The sequence below is a fragment of the Manis javanica genome, chromosome 4 (genome assembly GCF_040802235.1).
Source record: "Manis javanica isolate MJ-LG chromosome 4, MJ_LKY, whole genome shotgun sequence".
NCBI classification, from domain to species: domain Eukaryota; kingdom Metazoa; phylum Chordata; class Mammalia; order Pholidota; family Manidae; genus Manis; species Manis javanica.
Genome location: NC_133159.1, coordinates 145,752,735 through 145,770,539, shown reverse-complemented (window position 1 = coordinate 145,770,539; position 17,805 = coordinate 145,752,735). Strand labels below are relative to the sequence as shown.

At 33.4% G+C, this 17,805-nt stretch overlaps 1 protein-coding gene across 24 annotated transcripts in view; it reads right to left on the bottom strand.

Annotated features, from left to right (window-relative positions):
* Window positions 1–17,805, bottom strand: part of BCAS3 (BCAS3 microtubule associated cell migration factor) — a 632,290-nt gene that overhangs the window by 576,633 nt on the left and 37,852 nt on the right. For all 24 annotated transcript variants that reach the window (XR_012130638.1, XR_012130636.1, XR_012130640.1 and 21 more), the window contains exon 6: window positions 6,602–6,683. Coding sequence is in view for 18 of the 24 variants with exons in the window: in XM_073235300.1 (XP_073091401.1) it covers window positions 6,602–6,683 (82 nt within the window). In the remaining 6 variants the exon portion in view is untranslated. The remainder of the gene's footprint in view (window positions 1–6,601; window positions 6,684–17,805) is intronic.

Below are 17,805 nucleotides of genomic sequence, written 5' to 3'. Positions count from 1 at the left end.
ACCTCAAGAAAAATCACAAAAACTCAACACCTAGATAATGCACTCTATTTGAAAATTTATAAAAACTGAGCAAATGAGAGAAACTTTACCTTTAAAGTTGTTCTGCTTATGTTTGTTTCTATGAATATAATTTTAGCCATTCACATCATTAAAGAAAAGCAAGATTAATATTTTGACTGCATGGGAAAGCTGCTTTATATTACAAGCTTCAGAAAATATTTGGCATTTACACTGCAGTAGGAAAAACTGGGTGGGATCTTAGGGAGTTTTTAACCTTTTAATATTTTGAGATGTGAAGCTGTGAATTCCTTGCATAACAGAATGAAAAAAAAAAGTACCTTTCCAGCAGTAAGTAATAATGAAATAATCTAGAAGAAAACCAAATTGGCTACCTGGTATTTTGGATCATTACCAGAAATTTGGTTCATTGATACTTGAGAAACCCATTTATTCTAAGAATAAAGGCCCTAGATTATAAGAATTTGTTCTAAAACATTCTTAGATGGAGAAAGTTCAAGTACTCAGTACATAAGACTCCTAATGATAATGAATAAGTTGAATCTGCAATTCTAAGCAATCTGGTTCAGGCTCAAGGCAAAAATGATCATCTTTCTCCATAAGCAAGAAGGAAATAGCATGAACAAAAGACTTACATGCTCTATGAGAATCAAAAACAGTGTGTCATCCATTTGGTTACTGATAAATGACTTTTTAAAATACTTTATATAAAAGCAGAGTTCTACTTTCTCTTTTGCAAAATTATTAAGTAAATTTATTTTGGGGTACCACTAATATTCTATATATTATGCAAAGCATGGCATAGAACACCATGATTAGTAAATCACTGTTTCTGTGATTCTCAAAAAACACACTATAGTAGGAGAAAGACCATAATAAAGGAGACATATTCTGAAAAACTTAACGCATATCAGAGGTAGGCAAGGAACAAGAAAATATAATAGAAGAAGAAAAAAAGCTTTAAAAAAATTTTGTAGTTCGATTTTCATGATTTGAACTTAGATATGGTAAAATACACAAAGATTTTATTTGCATGAACCTAAAGGCATATAGAATAAAAACTTGATTGCTTTCACCAAAAAACATGACAAATAACAAACTATACATGAAATATAAAGGAAGCTTTAGCATATCCGTAATAATACATCACTAAAAATAATGTAGTAAGCTCAAATCAATAAACGCAAAGGGTATAAACAAGTATGATATTCATTAGAATAAACGGCAAAAAAATGAAGATTTTCCACTCCCCTAGTATCCAAAGAGCAAAAAATTACAAATGGAGTGTTTTTCTCCATCAGATAGGCAAAGACTGAAAAGATTCATAATAGCCAGTAGGGGACAAAATTGGGGAAAAAAGGAATTCCCATTTATAGATGTTGCTATACTCTCTCTGAGAAGCAATTTTATGACACATACATATTCCTTGACCCAGTAATTCCCCTTCTAGGAGTCTTCCTAAGAAAATAATTCCTTGTGTTTTTTTTAAGTGTACATACATAGATCTATGTAACAACATAACCTGTTACAGGGAAAAAGTTAAATTAATATAAATGTTCACACAGTGGCATGACACAATTTTTAGCAATGCTTAAATTTTAAGTTCTGAAATAGAAAGATGTTCAGAATATAAACTATTATTTTAAAAACCTGCACACACACATATATACACATATCCATGAGCCAGTACATGTCATACATATAAAAAACCTCAATCAGACCTGGATATAACACTACATGTTAATTTCATGCATGTGTGAATAATTAAGGAGAAAAAAATCAAGAAATGTATACCCTAAGCTATTAATACATGCTTAGTATATGGGGCAAAGAAGAGGAAAGGAAAGAGGTACCTGGGTTTATCTCTGATAACATGTGAATTTTCACCTTCTACATTTCAGTATTCTTTGAATTTTTATAACAATTATTTTTCTCAGTTTTTTTTTTTTTGGTATCATTAAGATGCTGTAGAGTCACTACTTGTCTTCTCTGTGCTATATTGTGTTCCCCGTGCGCCCCCCTACATTATGTGTGCTAATTGTAATGTCCCTTATTCCCCTTATTCCTCCCTTCCCACCCATCCTCCCCAGTCCCTTTCCTTTTGGCAACTATTAGTCCATTCTTGGGTTCTGTGAGTCTGCAGCTGTTTTGTTCCTTCACTTTCTGCTTTGTTCTTGTGCTCCACAGATGAGTGAAATCATTTGGTACTTGTCTTTCTCCGCCTGGCTTATTTTACTGAGCATAATACCCTCTAGCTCCAACCAAGTTGCTGCAAATGGTAGGATTTCTTTTCTTCTTATGGCTGAATAATATTCCATTGTGTATATGTACCACATCTTCTTTATCCATTCATCTGCCAATGGACACCGAGGCTGCTTCCACTTCTTGGCTATTGTAAATAGTGCTATGATAAATATGGGGGTGCGTATGTCTTTTTGAAACTAGGATCCTACATTCTTAGGGTAAATTCTAGGAGTGGAATTCCTGGGTCAAATGGTATTTCTATGTTGAGTTTTTTGAGGAACCTCTATATTGCTTTCCACGGTGGTTGAACTAGTTTACATTCCCACCAGCAGTGTAGGAGGGTTCCCCTTTCTCTGCATCCTCGCCAGCATTTGTTGTTCCTAGTCTTTTCTATGTTGGCCATCCTAACTGGTGTGAAGTGATATCTGATTGTGGTTTTGATTTGCATTTCCCTGATAACTACCAACGTGGAGCATCTTTTTATGTGCCTATTGCCCTGAATATTTTTAACTAGCTAGAATTACATGGTCTTTATTTTATGAAATTAAAAATACATTAAAATGAAAGTGTCCTCTGATCCCACTCCTTTGAAAAAACCATTATAGCAGAAAATCTATAACCATACAAAAAATATAACTTGTATATTAAAACACACATATTGAAATATTTTATTTCACAAGTGATGTATTACAATACTAAAAAACACAATGGCTACTGAGAATAATGAACAAGAAGAATTTAGTTTACTTGGAATTAAGTTCTAGAAAGACCTAAAAGGTAATAAATAACAGTTGTTATCTGATAGAAGAATACCAATTATTTGGCCATAGCTTTCTGAAATATTATACTGAAAAAAGTCTAAAGCAGGTACAGGTTCATTAAGAAAGTAATCTATTATTGATAGTGACTATGAAAAAGTTGGGGTACAAACTATGTTGATATGAATAAATGCTTATTAAACATAATGATCAGATCACCTTATGTGGATTAGAAAACATCCAAATCCTTCAGTTTTTCACTTTTAGGTAAAGGACAGAGTTTCCACAGACACACCTACAGAAAGGGAACTTGCTTTCCTTCCAGGTTATTACTTTCAAAATATTATATCATGCAGCAACATTCAACAAATATTTATTAACGAACACCCTGTATCAAGTACTCTGTGAGGCACTAAAGATATGAAAACAGCCTATAGATCTGGCAAGTAGGAGTCAAATGAGCAACTAAAATAAGAAATCAGTAAGTCCTATGGGAACACAATCACTACTGACATTGAATAAGGAATAAGGATTAGAAGATTGTGAGTATTCTAGAAAAGACCATGGCAAATGAAAAGGCCTGAAAGAGGATGAATCATTTGAGGAAATGAAAGAATTTCAGTACGTCTATCACAAAGGCATGTTGTTAGGGTGAGGAAATAGGAGACTGGGGACACTGGCTACAAATGGACGAAAATGATGCTGGAAAAATACACAGGGAGGGGAATCAGTTCACCAAAAATATCTAATGAACCTTGTATGGAGCAACTCTGCTAAATTCACTATTAATTCTAATAGTTTGTAGATCCTTTGTATTTTCTATATACACAATCAAGTTATCCATGAATAAAGACAATTTAACATCTTTCATCTAAGATTGCACCTTTTATTTACTTTTCTTGCCTTATTGTAATGGCGAGGACCTGTACTCAATGGTAAATATAAGCTGTTATAGAAGCCATGCCAAACTCAGCAGAAAAGTATTTAATATATCACTACTGAGTATGATGTTGGCTGTAGATTTTTTTATAGATGGTCTTCATTATACTCAAGATTTTTCCTTCCATTCCTGACTTATGGAAAGCTTTACTTTTAATCACAAATGGCTATTTTATCAAAGGTTTTTTCCAGTTTTATTGAGATGATCATATGGGTTTTCTTCTTCATTGTAATAATATGGTGAATTCCACACCAACTGATTTTCAAATGTTAACCAACTTGTATTTCTGAAATACCGTTTTACTTGGTCCTGATATGTAATTCTTTTTACATATCACTTTTTTATATATATAACTCTTAATAATTATACATAAATTACACCAAGAAAGAAAGAAAATAAAGACAGAGAGGGAGGAGAGGGAGAGAGGGAAGTATTGGGTATGAGAAGGTAAAATTAAGAAAGACACGATAGCAGAAAATAATTGCTCAACTGAAAGTGAGTAATCCACATTGAGATAATCCCCCAAAGAAAACAGTTAAGAAATTGTTTTTTAATTAATCATTCTAAAGGGTGTAACAGCCAAATAATACAGGTACCAGAAAGAGATAATAAAGAAAACTTAGGACAAGAAATCATGAAAAAGTAACTTAAATTTTCTCAAAACTACACTGTTTGCATTTTCATGTTGAAGGGGCAAAGAACAATGTATGAACCAAAAAACACACTGTAAAGGCTCAGAAGAATGGGAACTAAGCCATACTACTAGCTCCCAGAGAGGAAAACAAGCCACTTACAAAGAAAATGATATCTAAAAGGCTTCAGACTCTTCAACCACAATATTAGACCAATGCCTTCAAAATTTAAGCAAGAATTTTCAAACAAGATCAACCAGACATTATTTTAAAGGAAGCTAATAAAGAACTTAATCTATCAAAATGGGAGCACAAAGCAAACTGGGCCAAAGAGAGGGATGAAATATTATATTTTCCATTGCAAATTTTATGTGATCAGTAGCATTTATAATTTTGATGAAAACAAATCTAAAAAATTGATCAAATGCAATAAAAGTGACACATAATTTTTACAAGTCAGGAAAGAACATTTAGCTATGTAAAATTGTACTTCAAATCTAATATATTTTTAAAAGTAAGTAGTTGGAGAAATTTTTTTTAATTAGACAAAGCAAATTAAACATACTCAAATGCTATTAGTAATATTAACTTTTACAGCTTTATGAAATTTTTCTGACCAAAGTAAAAGTTGAGAAATGCTGAACATCAATAATTGACATAAAAAAAAGCTTCAAAAATGAAATGAAGGGAGAAGAATCTGCCTCTGTGAATTACATACAAACAAAACAGACATAGCAGAGTCCTTTAGCAATAAAGTTTTTGATTCCAATCATCCAAAGAGAAAGCTGACTATTCCAAAAACTTTCCAGAAAAAGATGTTTTACTATCTTCTTTGTCAAAAGATTTCACCAAAATAAAAAAGCAATAGAAAACGGAGCAAGAGACAGAGTACAAAAGAGAAAGAGACAAAGAAAGAGCTGGAATCTGCACATGCCAAATATTTCAATAACAAGGAGAAAAATCTCCACATGACTGCAGATATTGTTGATCTTGTCACCTCTACCCTTCCCATTTCAATTAAGCAGATTTAATCACTAAATTAATCCTCAACCTTACTTATGTATATAATGCATAATGCACATGGTAGTAAGTTTCAATAACTAGCACCCAGCAATTTAGGGAATTAACTACTAAAAGAAGTATTATAAGGAAGATTTTCCAGTTTCTGGTAAAACTTTAAAAATATAATAAAATTAAAAAACTCTAATATCCTTTTAAAAAGATTTTGAAGTACGCAAACAATATTAAAATGATTGTGTGCACATGCAAAAATACCATTGAGTGAACACAGCCAAGTTCATGAGAAAATACAGCATTGAGAAGGCTCAGATCATTAAAGAGTCAGTAGTTACTAAGGCACCCAAATAGCAGATTTAATTTAAACACATATTTGATTTTTTTAAATAAATATACAACATACACAATATGTAAGTACAACACTAAGAAGTACTCGCTATTAAAGTAGAGATCCAAGGTCAAAAGCCCCAAGTTATACTTCTGACACTGCTGGAAATGCAGACCACAGACTCATCTACAATCAAGATAACGGTGAAAACCAAGCTCTTGAAGGCAGTAAGCATAACTAAGAAGGCAAAGACACGAGAAAAACAGAGACTTGGGGAATACCCACAGAGGAAAGCTAAGCCAGAAACAAAACAAAAGCAGCACAGTCAGCAAGGAAGGGATCTGGGAAGAGCAATGCCATGAAAACCAAGAGAGAAGAGGCCTTCGAGAAGGAGCCAGCAAAGTCAGAGGCTAAATTGAGATCAAAGACAATGAAGATAAATCAAAACCACAGTGGAAAGTGAATGGCCATACTGAATTGGTTAAGGTTACCTATTTCCATCTCAACTGACAAAACGAAGAGTTTATCTGGTAGGGAGGCAGGGCAGAGGTATGGACACTTGGAGGAAAACAGACTTTAGTTCATTCTTGCTGTCTACAGTCCAAGACCAATAAAAAAGAAACTACTTCTGAACGATTTGTTTCTTCTTAAGGGCTACACTCACCAAACTGTGGAGCAGGCAAGATTCTAGCTGCTCGAGTTGGGCCATGTCGAACAGAAAAGAGCTCCTGTGCTTCTCCACTGATCTGCACAAGAAGACAGAAAAATTCAGTAAACGAAAAAACAGGTCAGAGGGTTATTATACAAAACTAAGATCTTCTAAATTTCATTGCAATTTTTTGTTTGAAATGTAGTATGTACACACACACATACACAGACACACATACATTCATGGTTGGTCATACACATTAAGTATATTCATATCTTAAATTATCATAAATAGTTTTAGAAAATTATTAGGAGCACATACTTGATGTGAATAGGAAAATAAATGCTCTATTCTGGAATCTGTCATTTTTATCTTTAATAAATCTTTACCTTTCATTTTGAAGCAAAGCAGCTATGATTTTTTAAATTGATATTCAGTTTTACATTTAAGAAAAAGGTAAATATTCTCATATTGTGAAAAGCGGAACTTAAATGTATTGCACAGAACCTAAGGGAATATATGACATAGGTATTAGTTGCGGTTCTGCAACTATCTAGCTGTTAATACCTTGAGTAAATCATTTAATCTCCATAAACCTATATTCTTTTTTCTTTTTTAAGTATATTTTGAATAAAATTTTTATGTATTTAAGGTGTACAATGTGATGACTTGATATACACATACAATGAAATGATTACTGCATTCATCTCCTCAGAGCCTGATGACAGAGCCTGATAGCTGCTCTTAACATTTTTCTAGTATTCGTTCAATATAGTATTAGTAACTATAGTCATACTTGAACATTAGGCCTTAGACTTATTCATCCTATGTAACAACAACTTTGTACCCTTTGACCAGCATCTCCTGATTTCTCCCACTCCCCTAAATGGATATTCTTTTGCATTTGTAAATTGAGAAGGTAAAGATGTTAAATAACCTCAAAGATACTTCTAATTTCAATATTCTATGAATAAAAAAAGAATATATAAGCATTTTTAAGTATCATTTTTATGCACATATATCAGATACAGTATGAACATCCGTTCATATCAGATTGATTCCTCAGATATAAAGAGTAGAGTATTCTATTAATCCAAAGGTAAAGGGGATATGATAATATGTGTCAAGTGTGAAAACTGCTTTTCAAAATCAGTGGTTCAAGGTAACAGTTCATTGCTAATTGGAAGTATTGAGCAGATTAAAACAGAATTAGTTAAGAAAGGCTTTCTAGACTACTTTAAGTGGTAATGTAGTTCCCAATATATTTGTCAAGTGTTTGATGTAATATGTAATATCAGAAAGGGAAAATGGGGAACATTATAAAACTAGTTCTAAGTATCCAAGAACTTAGAACAAATGTAACATAAATTTTCAATAGAGGAAACATGCTGATGGCATATTTTTTTAAACAGATCTGCCAAATAAGGGGCTTAAAATATCAACAATGTATACATTATAAAATAAAGGGCTTATAAATCTTTCAAAATTTAACTATAAAATCTGAGGAACTGCCACTTTTTAGATTAAGTACTTTTTTAGATCATCTGCTTCTCTTCTGTCTGAATTTAAGAACAGCAAACCATATTTTTGTTTCTTATAAATGTGGAAATGCCTAAAGAGCAATTATATTCATTTTGCTTATAAAAATTAATACAACTTATTTATTGGCCGCAATGGCAAATCCCCTCTATCACTTGGAATGCAGAGGTACGAGAAAGGCTAGACTCTTCACACTAACTATGCAACAGCACCACCTATCACCAATTAAACACACAAAAGCCACCAACTCGTACAGTGAGCTAGCAGAATTTAGCTTTCTACTAATTCCTTTGTGAACATTGATTTTGTACCTGAAAACCATGGCCATTATATACTGTAGCTCTTAAGTCTGCAGTTTATTTTTATAGGACAGAATTTAAAATTTAGAAAAAGCCGTAAAAGGTCACTTTGTTCAACCTCCCACCCGATGCAGTAATCAATCTCATATTCTCTGAAATCCAAAAATTACAACCTCCTTGATTTTAAGCACATTTTCACTAAAAGGTAATATCACCAATGTAGTTCCATTATATTATAGTGCCATTATTAGCACCAAGGCTGACAATGGATAAATAATCTTCTTCAATATACACAATATTTCTATTAGTAAGGAAATGAAAAATAAATTATAAAATGATGGTGTAGATACTTGCATTTAAATTCTAATTCAGAGTAATGACAAATACTTCTCACTATAACAAGTAGGTTTGTACCTATAACACCTCATAGTATTCTAACACAAAATCTACTGCTCTGTACTATTATTTCCATATACCACAGGTCTAGCATTTAGAAAAGTTTTTTTAAAAGTCTATAATCATATTTAACTGAGCTGCTATACTAAATTATACTAAATAATAAAAGTTAAAATAAACCTGTCTTGTATACTCACACTACGATAAGCATTGTTATCACTGGATTTAATACACAGGAGCTTATTTGACCTAGAGAAACATTTTGAAATCTGAACACACCATCCTTTTCAGCATAAGAGCTTTCAAAACAGACATAAATGCTCTACTTTATTCTAAGCTTCTAATCTAAATCCCTCTTTAAACATACAGCAACAGGTAAGAAAAAACATTAGGAATGATTACAAAGTGTATCCCCAAATTCATTACCCAGCCATCATTACCTACAAGTTAAGATCTTAGGATCTTGGTTTAATTATAACATAGAGGAAAGGAAGGAGGGAAGAACCATTCTCTATTTATAGATATTTTTGAATGTGTTAAAATCTAGATTGTTAGAAGCACAATTCTATAAAGTATCCTAAGGGAGTCACAAGTGTCTAACTTCCCAAAGGAGGGAACTCTCTCATTAGTATGTGTAAATTCTACATGGAATACTATTTCAGAATAGAGACAGTGCTACCAGAGTGTACACAGATAGGATGTGCACAATTTAGGAAGAACACAGAGAGACGGCTCTATGTCCTTACAAGCTCAGCTTCAGCTGCTGTTTTCAATTGCCTCTAATAATTCTGTACAGTATGTTCACTGCTCTCAAATAAGTGAGTGTCAAAACTGATTGTTTTTACAGGCTTTCAAAGTGATTTTTATGTTTCTTAAAAAGAGGTCATTGAAAATGGCAAACAATCTCAAAGATGAGGATTTTATAGATCATGACAAGAATTTCCAGGAGCTCTAAGTTCACTTTTAAACCAACAATAATAATAAGTATAAGGGTAGAGCTACAAGAAAGGAGTGTACCAAGCAATGTTCCAACTTCTTGGCAACTGCAAAAACTTGGGGAGAGGAGCAAACAGGGAGGAAACCTCTGCAATAGCTCCTCGTGGGTCTCTGCCTTTGTTCTTACTAGCATTTTAATTTCTGATGACAGACTTTTGTTGTTTAGAGCATAAACCGGACGTACCAGTTTGGAGGCACAATAAAGAGAACAAAGAATGATTTGTTCACACTGTAGGAAAAAAATATTTTCCAACCATAGAAAATAGCTTTCACATGGTGAAAATATGCAAATTACATACCAAACCAAAAAAGAGAGGAGGCTAAAATACAAGTTTAGAACCTCACAACTCAATCTAAGGAAAAAGGAAATTATAACAGCTGAGACAATAATACACACAGAGAGAAGACTGTAAAATTTGTGGGAGTTTTATTAGTACTTGCAGGGAATGCTAAAGCAAATGAAGGTCATCTAGCCCTCAGAACCTAACTTGTTTCTGAAATCCTAATGACTTTTCAAAGGCACCTAACTACAGTATAGAAAATTCAATCAAATACCAAAGATAATAATAATAGTACTCTACCATGACACAGAATAAGGACAAGAGTTCATATTTACACCCCTAACTTCCCTTTTAGACACTGGTCAGTGAAGAACTGTGGTCTGCAATTGATTTTGTTTAGCAAGCTTTTTTGAGAGATAACAGATATAAAAATAATACATAAATCTTATGTTATGTACAGCTTAATGAATTTTCAATGTTAATACACCTCTTTTACCAGCACAGACATCAAGAAACAGAACATTATGGATATTCAGAAGGTCCCTCCACACCCATTCCCAGTAACAAAGCCAACTTAAGAATAACCGTTGAAGAAGTAACCTCTATCTTCACTCTTAATGCCTCACATAAATTTTACTTATTCAATTTTATGTGAATAGAATCACATAGTATGTACTCTTATGTGAATAGCTTCTTTCACACATTATATGCTTATGAAATTCATTCTTTTTGCATATGATTGCAGGACTTTTTTCCTGTTGCTATATAGATTTCCACTATAAAATAGTACAATTTACCTACTCTACTGCTGATGGACTTTGGGGTTGTTTCTAGTTTGGGGCTCTTCAGATGTCAGGAAAAAATGCAACACATTCTCAAATGGGTAAAAGATCACTACATATTTTTTCAGTGGATTACCAAGAGTTGTCTAGTGGACACTTTGGTGTGGTTTGATTCTCTAAGGATCTCCATCTTTGCCTTGACTGGGCTATTTTACAATATCGTAAGTTGCAGAAAACAGTGACGAAATTATCTCATCCATGGAAATGCAAATGAAGTTTGTCTGATAGAAATACATTTGAACTCCACTCCATAAAAAAGATCATTTCAAGCAGTATGTTTTAGCCCCAATAGGATATTAACCAGGTTTGCATCTCACAAATTGACTTCAGCATGCCTAATTGCCTGTAACTATTCTTCAGATTACCCTTTGAACCAGTTGTAACAAATGCCAAATACTGTATTAATTAATGAGTTAAATAAAATCTATGGTATAAATGATATCATAAAGAATACTGTTATGAATATTCATTTAGTGAACATATATAGGTATTTCTTTTGCATATCTACTAGAATTGCTTTTATAGTAGGAATGTGTGCATATTTTATAGATTTGAACAAAATAGTTTTTTACAGTGAATGTACCAATTTACATTTTCACCAGCAATTTAAGAGTTTTACCTTCTCCCCATCTTCCTAACAGTTTGTATCAGTCATTCTGGTGGGTGTTCAGTGGGATTCTCACTATGGTTTTAATTTGCATTTTCTTCATGACTAAGGAAACTGATCAAACACTTGTCATATGCTTATTGGAATTTTGTTATACTATTTCGTGAATTACTGTTAAAGTCTCTTGCCCACTACAGTTACCTGATTCAAAGAAATTATTGACTTAAATCTATTATGCACAGTGAATGAAATACATAAATCAGTCTCCTCTGGAAAAGCAATGCTGCCTCAAACTAAACATATAAACAGTCTTTATTAGAGTGGCCCTCCATCAGGGCAAATGATGTAAGACTTTCTGTCCTGATGTACCCTTGATTTTCAGAAGTAGCTATGATAAACAGTACAGAATATGAATGAGATTCGAGAACTTGTTTCAGGAGCTCTGGAAAAAGGTAGAGCTTTTGGTACCTAATCAAATTCCTATCTTAATTCTAGATCCAGAAATGAGTCATCTTTCCCCTCAACTAAGGTATAATGGTTGGTTTACTGCAACACATTATCCATCCCCTGAAATGGAAAAATGTTCATTTATAAGGATTTATATGAACATTCAAAGCAAATTGAGTACTTGTTAAATATAGGAAACATACAAGATTTACTAAATCTTTGCCTATAACTCAAACAGTTCAAACATAAAAGATAATAATTAGTTGTTCTTTTTCTTAATAAATACTTCAAAAAGTTTAAATCTTTTAAATTAACAAAATTAAAAAGTAGTAGTAATTCATCTTATTTTCAAAATGGATACAGCATATATAGCAGATCATGTCTAGGCTGAAAATATGAATTAAAAGAACAGAAAAAAGACAATAAAAAAAGAATTCCTTGTGTTTATCTGAAGCATATCCTGACTTTCAGTCAAAAACACCTTTCATGTTAAGAGTTCCCTGGACAAGTAATAGCTCTAGTTTCCCCATGGAAAGACTGAGGGATAAAAGCCAGGAAACCCTAGAAGTTTTATTCTTTTCCCAAAGTAATGGCCTAGGACAACACTGCACAGTACAAATACTCGAGGTCATCAGGTACAGATATCACACATCAACATCATCAATGATTTTGATGATGGTGGAAGATAAATTGGACTTGTGTTTATTGATTGTACAAATTTGCTAAATCTGAGGTTGGCTTTAAAATGAGTGATATCTTACCTATCTAATAAGGTAACTTCAGTGATTAAACTGTGTATTTAAAATATGTAACACATAGCTGGCACTCAAAAGACAGTTAAATCAATAAGATGCTAGTTGAATGAATGAACTGATGAATAAATGACTGAGTCTATATCGACACCATTATTCAATCTGAATGGCATTTAGCATAATTTGACTTTGCCCCACTGTTCTCAAAGCATGTTTTAATATTTAATGTGAGGAATTTGTTGTAATACCATATCATAAAACACATTTGGCACAACTCATTCTTGAGCCAACTTGTATACTACTTCCTAAGTTTAACAACTCTCAATAAAAGGACTACTACCAAAGGGGTAAGCAGTACCTCTTCTGTGCAACAATTCTTTTCACACCAGTCCTCACGCTCCCACTCAAGATCATGGCAGTCTCCACCCTCTCTGGAAAATATCCCACATTCATTCCAACCTTTTTGTGTTTATATAGTGTCTTTACATGCAATAGGTTTTCTTACCAACAGTGATGTAAAAACAGCCCATTTAAATATCCAAATGTGGAGTTATCAATCTTTTCTCATTGTTTCACAGGTATTTGTGGACACAACTGAAGTGAAGCTCTTTAAAAAGAACATTGTTTCATTTGTTTTAAACCTAAAAAGTAACACCAATAACATTTTTTGAATTAAGGAAAAAAAGGTAAGCCATGGATTTTAATTATTGATTATGTGTCAGTATTCGTTCAACAGTTTTAATAAATGTACCTCACTAATGCAAGGTGTTAACAGGGGGAAATGGTGAGGGGATACATAGGAATTCTCTGTACTTTCCGCTCAATTATTATGTAAACCTAAAACTGATCAAAAAATAGTCTATTAATTTTTATTTCTATATACATATGGGAAAATTCTGCAAATAAAATGTAAACTTCTCTGATACGCCCCCTAAAAAAGAGGGAAAAAGGTAAAAATATAGAGAGATGTTGGGAACGAAGAGATGATGAGGTCTTATCTAACGAACTGAGTTCCTAAAGCAACAAAAGGACCTCACTCGGCCTTATTTAAGTATGTGAGTGTACCGTTAAACACTTTGCTAATTGTTTCACTTGTACTAATCATACAGATAACATAACTGATGAAGTTCTTTAAAAAGATTGTTTCCTGACTTTTTTTTGACTGAATAAGTCACAACAATAATTTCTTTTAATTAGGGAGAAAAGGTAAAAATAGAGAGAGAAATAGGGAAAGGAGTGGGAGATACTATCTGATTCTAAGGTATTCACTTAAGAAACAATGAACGATAGCACCGAGCTACATGTGGGGCTCTTCTAACTACAAAGCAATCTCTAATGACAGCTGATAGTCTCCAGCATCACCCTGTGAGCCAATCTTGATGATATATTTTCATTTTACACATAAGGAAACAAAGAAAAATATTCCCCAAAATGACCAAACCAAAGACATCAGAATCTGCTATGAATACACTGGATTCAGAACAGCCTTTTCTCTCTTAATAAGTCACTGCCAGGTGGGGATTTTGTGTTACAGCTCTGCTCCAACAGTTTTCAGAAACTTAAGACAGCACAGTATGAGAAAAGTATCCCCAATAATAAACAGTAATTTTTTTTGAAAGTTCCTAAAATAAGGATGAAGAAGGGGACCAGTTTTTTTTGTTTTATTTTTGCTTAACCTAACCACAAATGATTCAGCTAATGTCAGAGTGTCCGTAGCTCTGTAACCTACTCTGTATGTCATCAGGAAAGAAAATGCAGACCACAAAACCACCTAAAACACATATTTGTGAGGACTAACAACTTACAGAACAGATATTTGCTAACCACATAAAGCAGATGGCAACCAAGTTGCATTTTGGTCTTGACACTGAATTCAAAATACAAAAAACTTGAGGCCAGAAGGAAGTAAGTTTAAGAATATGAAAACCACAGAACACAAATAATAAGTGGAACTTATAATCACATTTTCAAACTTTCAAATTTTCACACACATAGGAGTATTTTAAGGCAACTTTAACCTTTCCCCTTCAGCCTGATTTTTTGAAAGGAAGATCAAAGAAAAGCAGTTTAAACTCACACGTTCCTCCAGTTATGCAACACAGATTTAGACATTACACTTCAAAACCCCAGCCATTACTTCAGCACCACCAATCCACATACCATTCCAGAGCTTTGAAGCAGCCCTAATGGTATCTTCCATTTTCAAGTAACACTTCTGTAGTCAAAAAGATCTTACTGGGGGTAGATGTTAATGTAAAACCACTCAGACTACACAGACACACACGCCTGGAGGCAGACTGGAAGGTGTTCAGAAGTCAATGTAACACCATTACAGAGAGTGCCAGCCCAGCAGCTGTCATAAACACTTCATAATCACTCAGACATACAAACTGGAGTTGAAGCCCTTTTAACTCGTTATTTTGTTCTGTGCTGAATACTATCCAGTTGAAAAGAAAAAAAGAAAATAATGCTACAGATAAGCCAATTTTAGCTTATAGCTTTTTTCCACTTTTAAAAGACTGAGTTTGTCCCATTTTATTAGTATTGTAAACCTATTCTCATATAATCCAGTGCTTGAGGAGTTTTGCAACAGCTATCTAACCAAGGAGAAACATTATTATTAAATAAGCCCAAATTTTTTCTTCTGTAAAATAGATATCATACAAATTTATAAGACTGACAAGATGACAAAAAATGACTGAAAAAAACAGTGTTGCAGGAAGCAGAACTACTAGAATGCTCAGATATTGCAGATGGAAAAGTATATAATGGTACTTCTTTGGAAAACTCTAGATAATTTCTCATAAAGTTAGATAAATGCCTAACCTATGACCCAGCAATTCTACTCCTAGGTACATACTCAAGACACAGTGTATACATACCTACAATTGTGCTCATAGAAGCTTTATTCACCATAGCCAAAAGCCTAAAACACAAATGACTATCAAAAGGAGAACCGCTAAACAAACTAGTATATTTAATCAGTGGAATAAAATGTATTAATAAAAACAAAAAGGAAAAATACATATACATGCAATGTAACAACATAGATGAATCTAAAAACTACACTGAGCAAAACAGGACAGACACAAAGGAGTGTATGTAGTGTGAAGCTCTATATGAAATTCAATACAGGGAAAACTTAATCTATGGTCAGAATACTGACTACCTTACTTGTGGGGAAAGGAATACTGACTGGGGAACTTGCTGTGTAAGAAAAATGTTTACATTTTATTTTCAGTGGTAGTTTCACTTATTTATGTATATATACACACATGTATACATAGGTACTTACATATACACACAACACAGGCATCAAACTATAGACTTCAGAGCTGTACATTTTATGGTATGCATACCATAATTTTTAAAAATACATCTATCATAAATAAACTGTGGTACATCCAGACAATGGAATATTATTTGGCACTAAAAGGAAACAAGCTACCCAAGGAGAAAACAATGATTCTGTAACATCTTCCTATACTGAGAATGACCACAATAGAGGGACTAAGGACTTGTTAATATGGGTGAATGCTGAAACCACTGTGTTGTTTATGTGAAACCATCATAAGTTTGTATATCAGTGATACTTCAATTAAAAAAAAAAAAGAAACAAGCTATCAAGCCATGAAAAGACATGGGAGAAACTTAAGTGTATATTACTAATGAAATAAGCCAATCTGAAATGGCTACATACCACATGATTGCAACTAAGACATTCTGGAAAAATCCAAATTATACAATAGTCCCCTCTCATCCACATGGGATGTATTTCAAGACCCCCAAGGAATGCCTGAAACCATGGATGGCACTGAACCTAATGTTTTCTATACATACATACTGATGAGAAAGTTCAATTTATAAATTAGACCAAGGAAGAGATTAACAACAATAAAATGAAAAAATTATAACTATACACTGCAACAAAAATTATGTGAATATGCCCTCTCTCACTCTCAAATATCCTATAGTACTGGATTCACTCTCTTCTTGTGATCATGTGAGATAATAAAATGCCTACATGATGAGATGAAGTGAGGTGGATGATACAGGCATTGTGATGGAGAGTTAGACTACTACTGACCTTCACAATATCAGGAGGATCACCTGTTTCCAGACCACGGTTGACCGTGGGTAACTGAAACCACAGAAAGCAAAACCGTGGAGAAGGGGGGACTGTGCCTAGACAGTAAAAAGATCAGTGGTTGCCAAGGGAAGGAGTAAAAAGAACTGACTGATTGATTATTTATTTAACCAGTGAGTAGGCAGAGCACAAAGGATATTGAGGGCAGTGAGACTGTTCTGACTGTTCTATATGATACTATAATGATGGATACATGTCATCATATACTTGTGAAAACCCTTAGAAAGGACAACACTGAAAGTGAATCCTAATGTAAGCCACAGACTTTGAGTGATAATGACGGATCAGTGTAGGTTCACCACTTGTAACAAATGTACCACTCTGATTGGAATGTGATAGTGCGGAGGCTGTACATTTTTTGTGGTAGGAGGTATATGGGACCTCTCTGTGCTTTCTGCTCAATTTTGCTATGAACCTAAAACTGCTCTAAAAAATAACCTCACTTCTTTAAAAACAAGTTATCTATCAATGAAGTGCTGAGCTGATTAAATATAAGCTTTAATTTTTTTCATCTGTAAAATGGTAAGAACACTTAATGAGTCAAACTGAGAGAATAACAGACAATAGCAGACAGTGTGTCTAAATTAATGTATGTGGTACCTTCCGATTATGAAATTATAGATGTTATTATTTGTATTATTATTACGAAACTTAACTACGAAGCAAAGTATCAGAAGTCCTCCATCACTACACAATGCTCTACAGCACTCTATTCATACCTCCATTGTAACACTAATCTCATAGGCCAAGATTTCTCAACCTCAGCACTGTTGACATTTTGCAATGGACAAATTCTTTGTTGTGGGAGGTTGTCTTATATACTGTAGGATGTTCGGCAACATCTCTGGCTTTTACCCACTAAATGCCAGTAGCAACTCCCAATCGTGATAATAAAAAATGTCTGCAAACATGG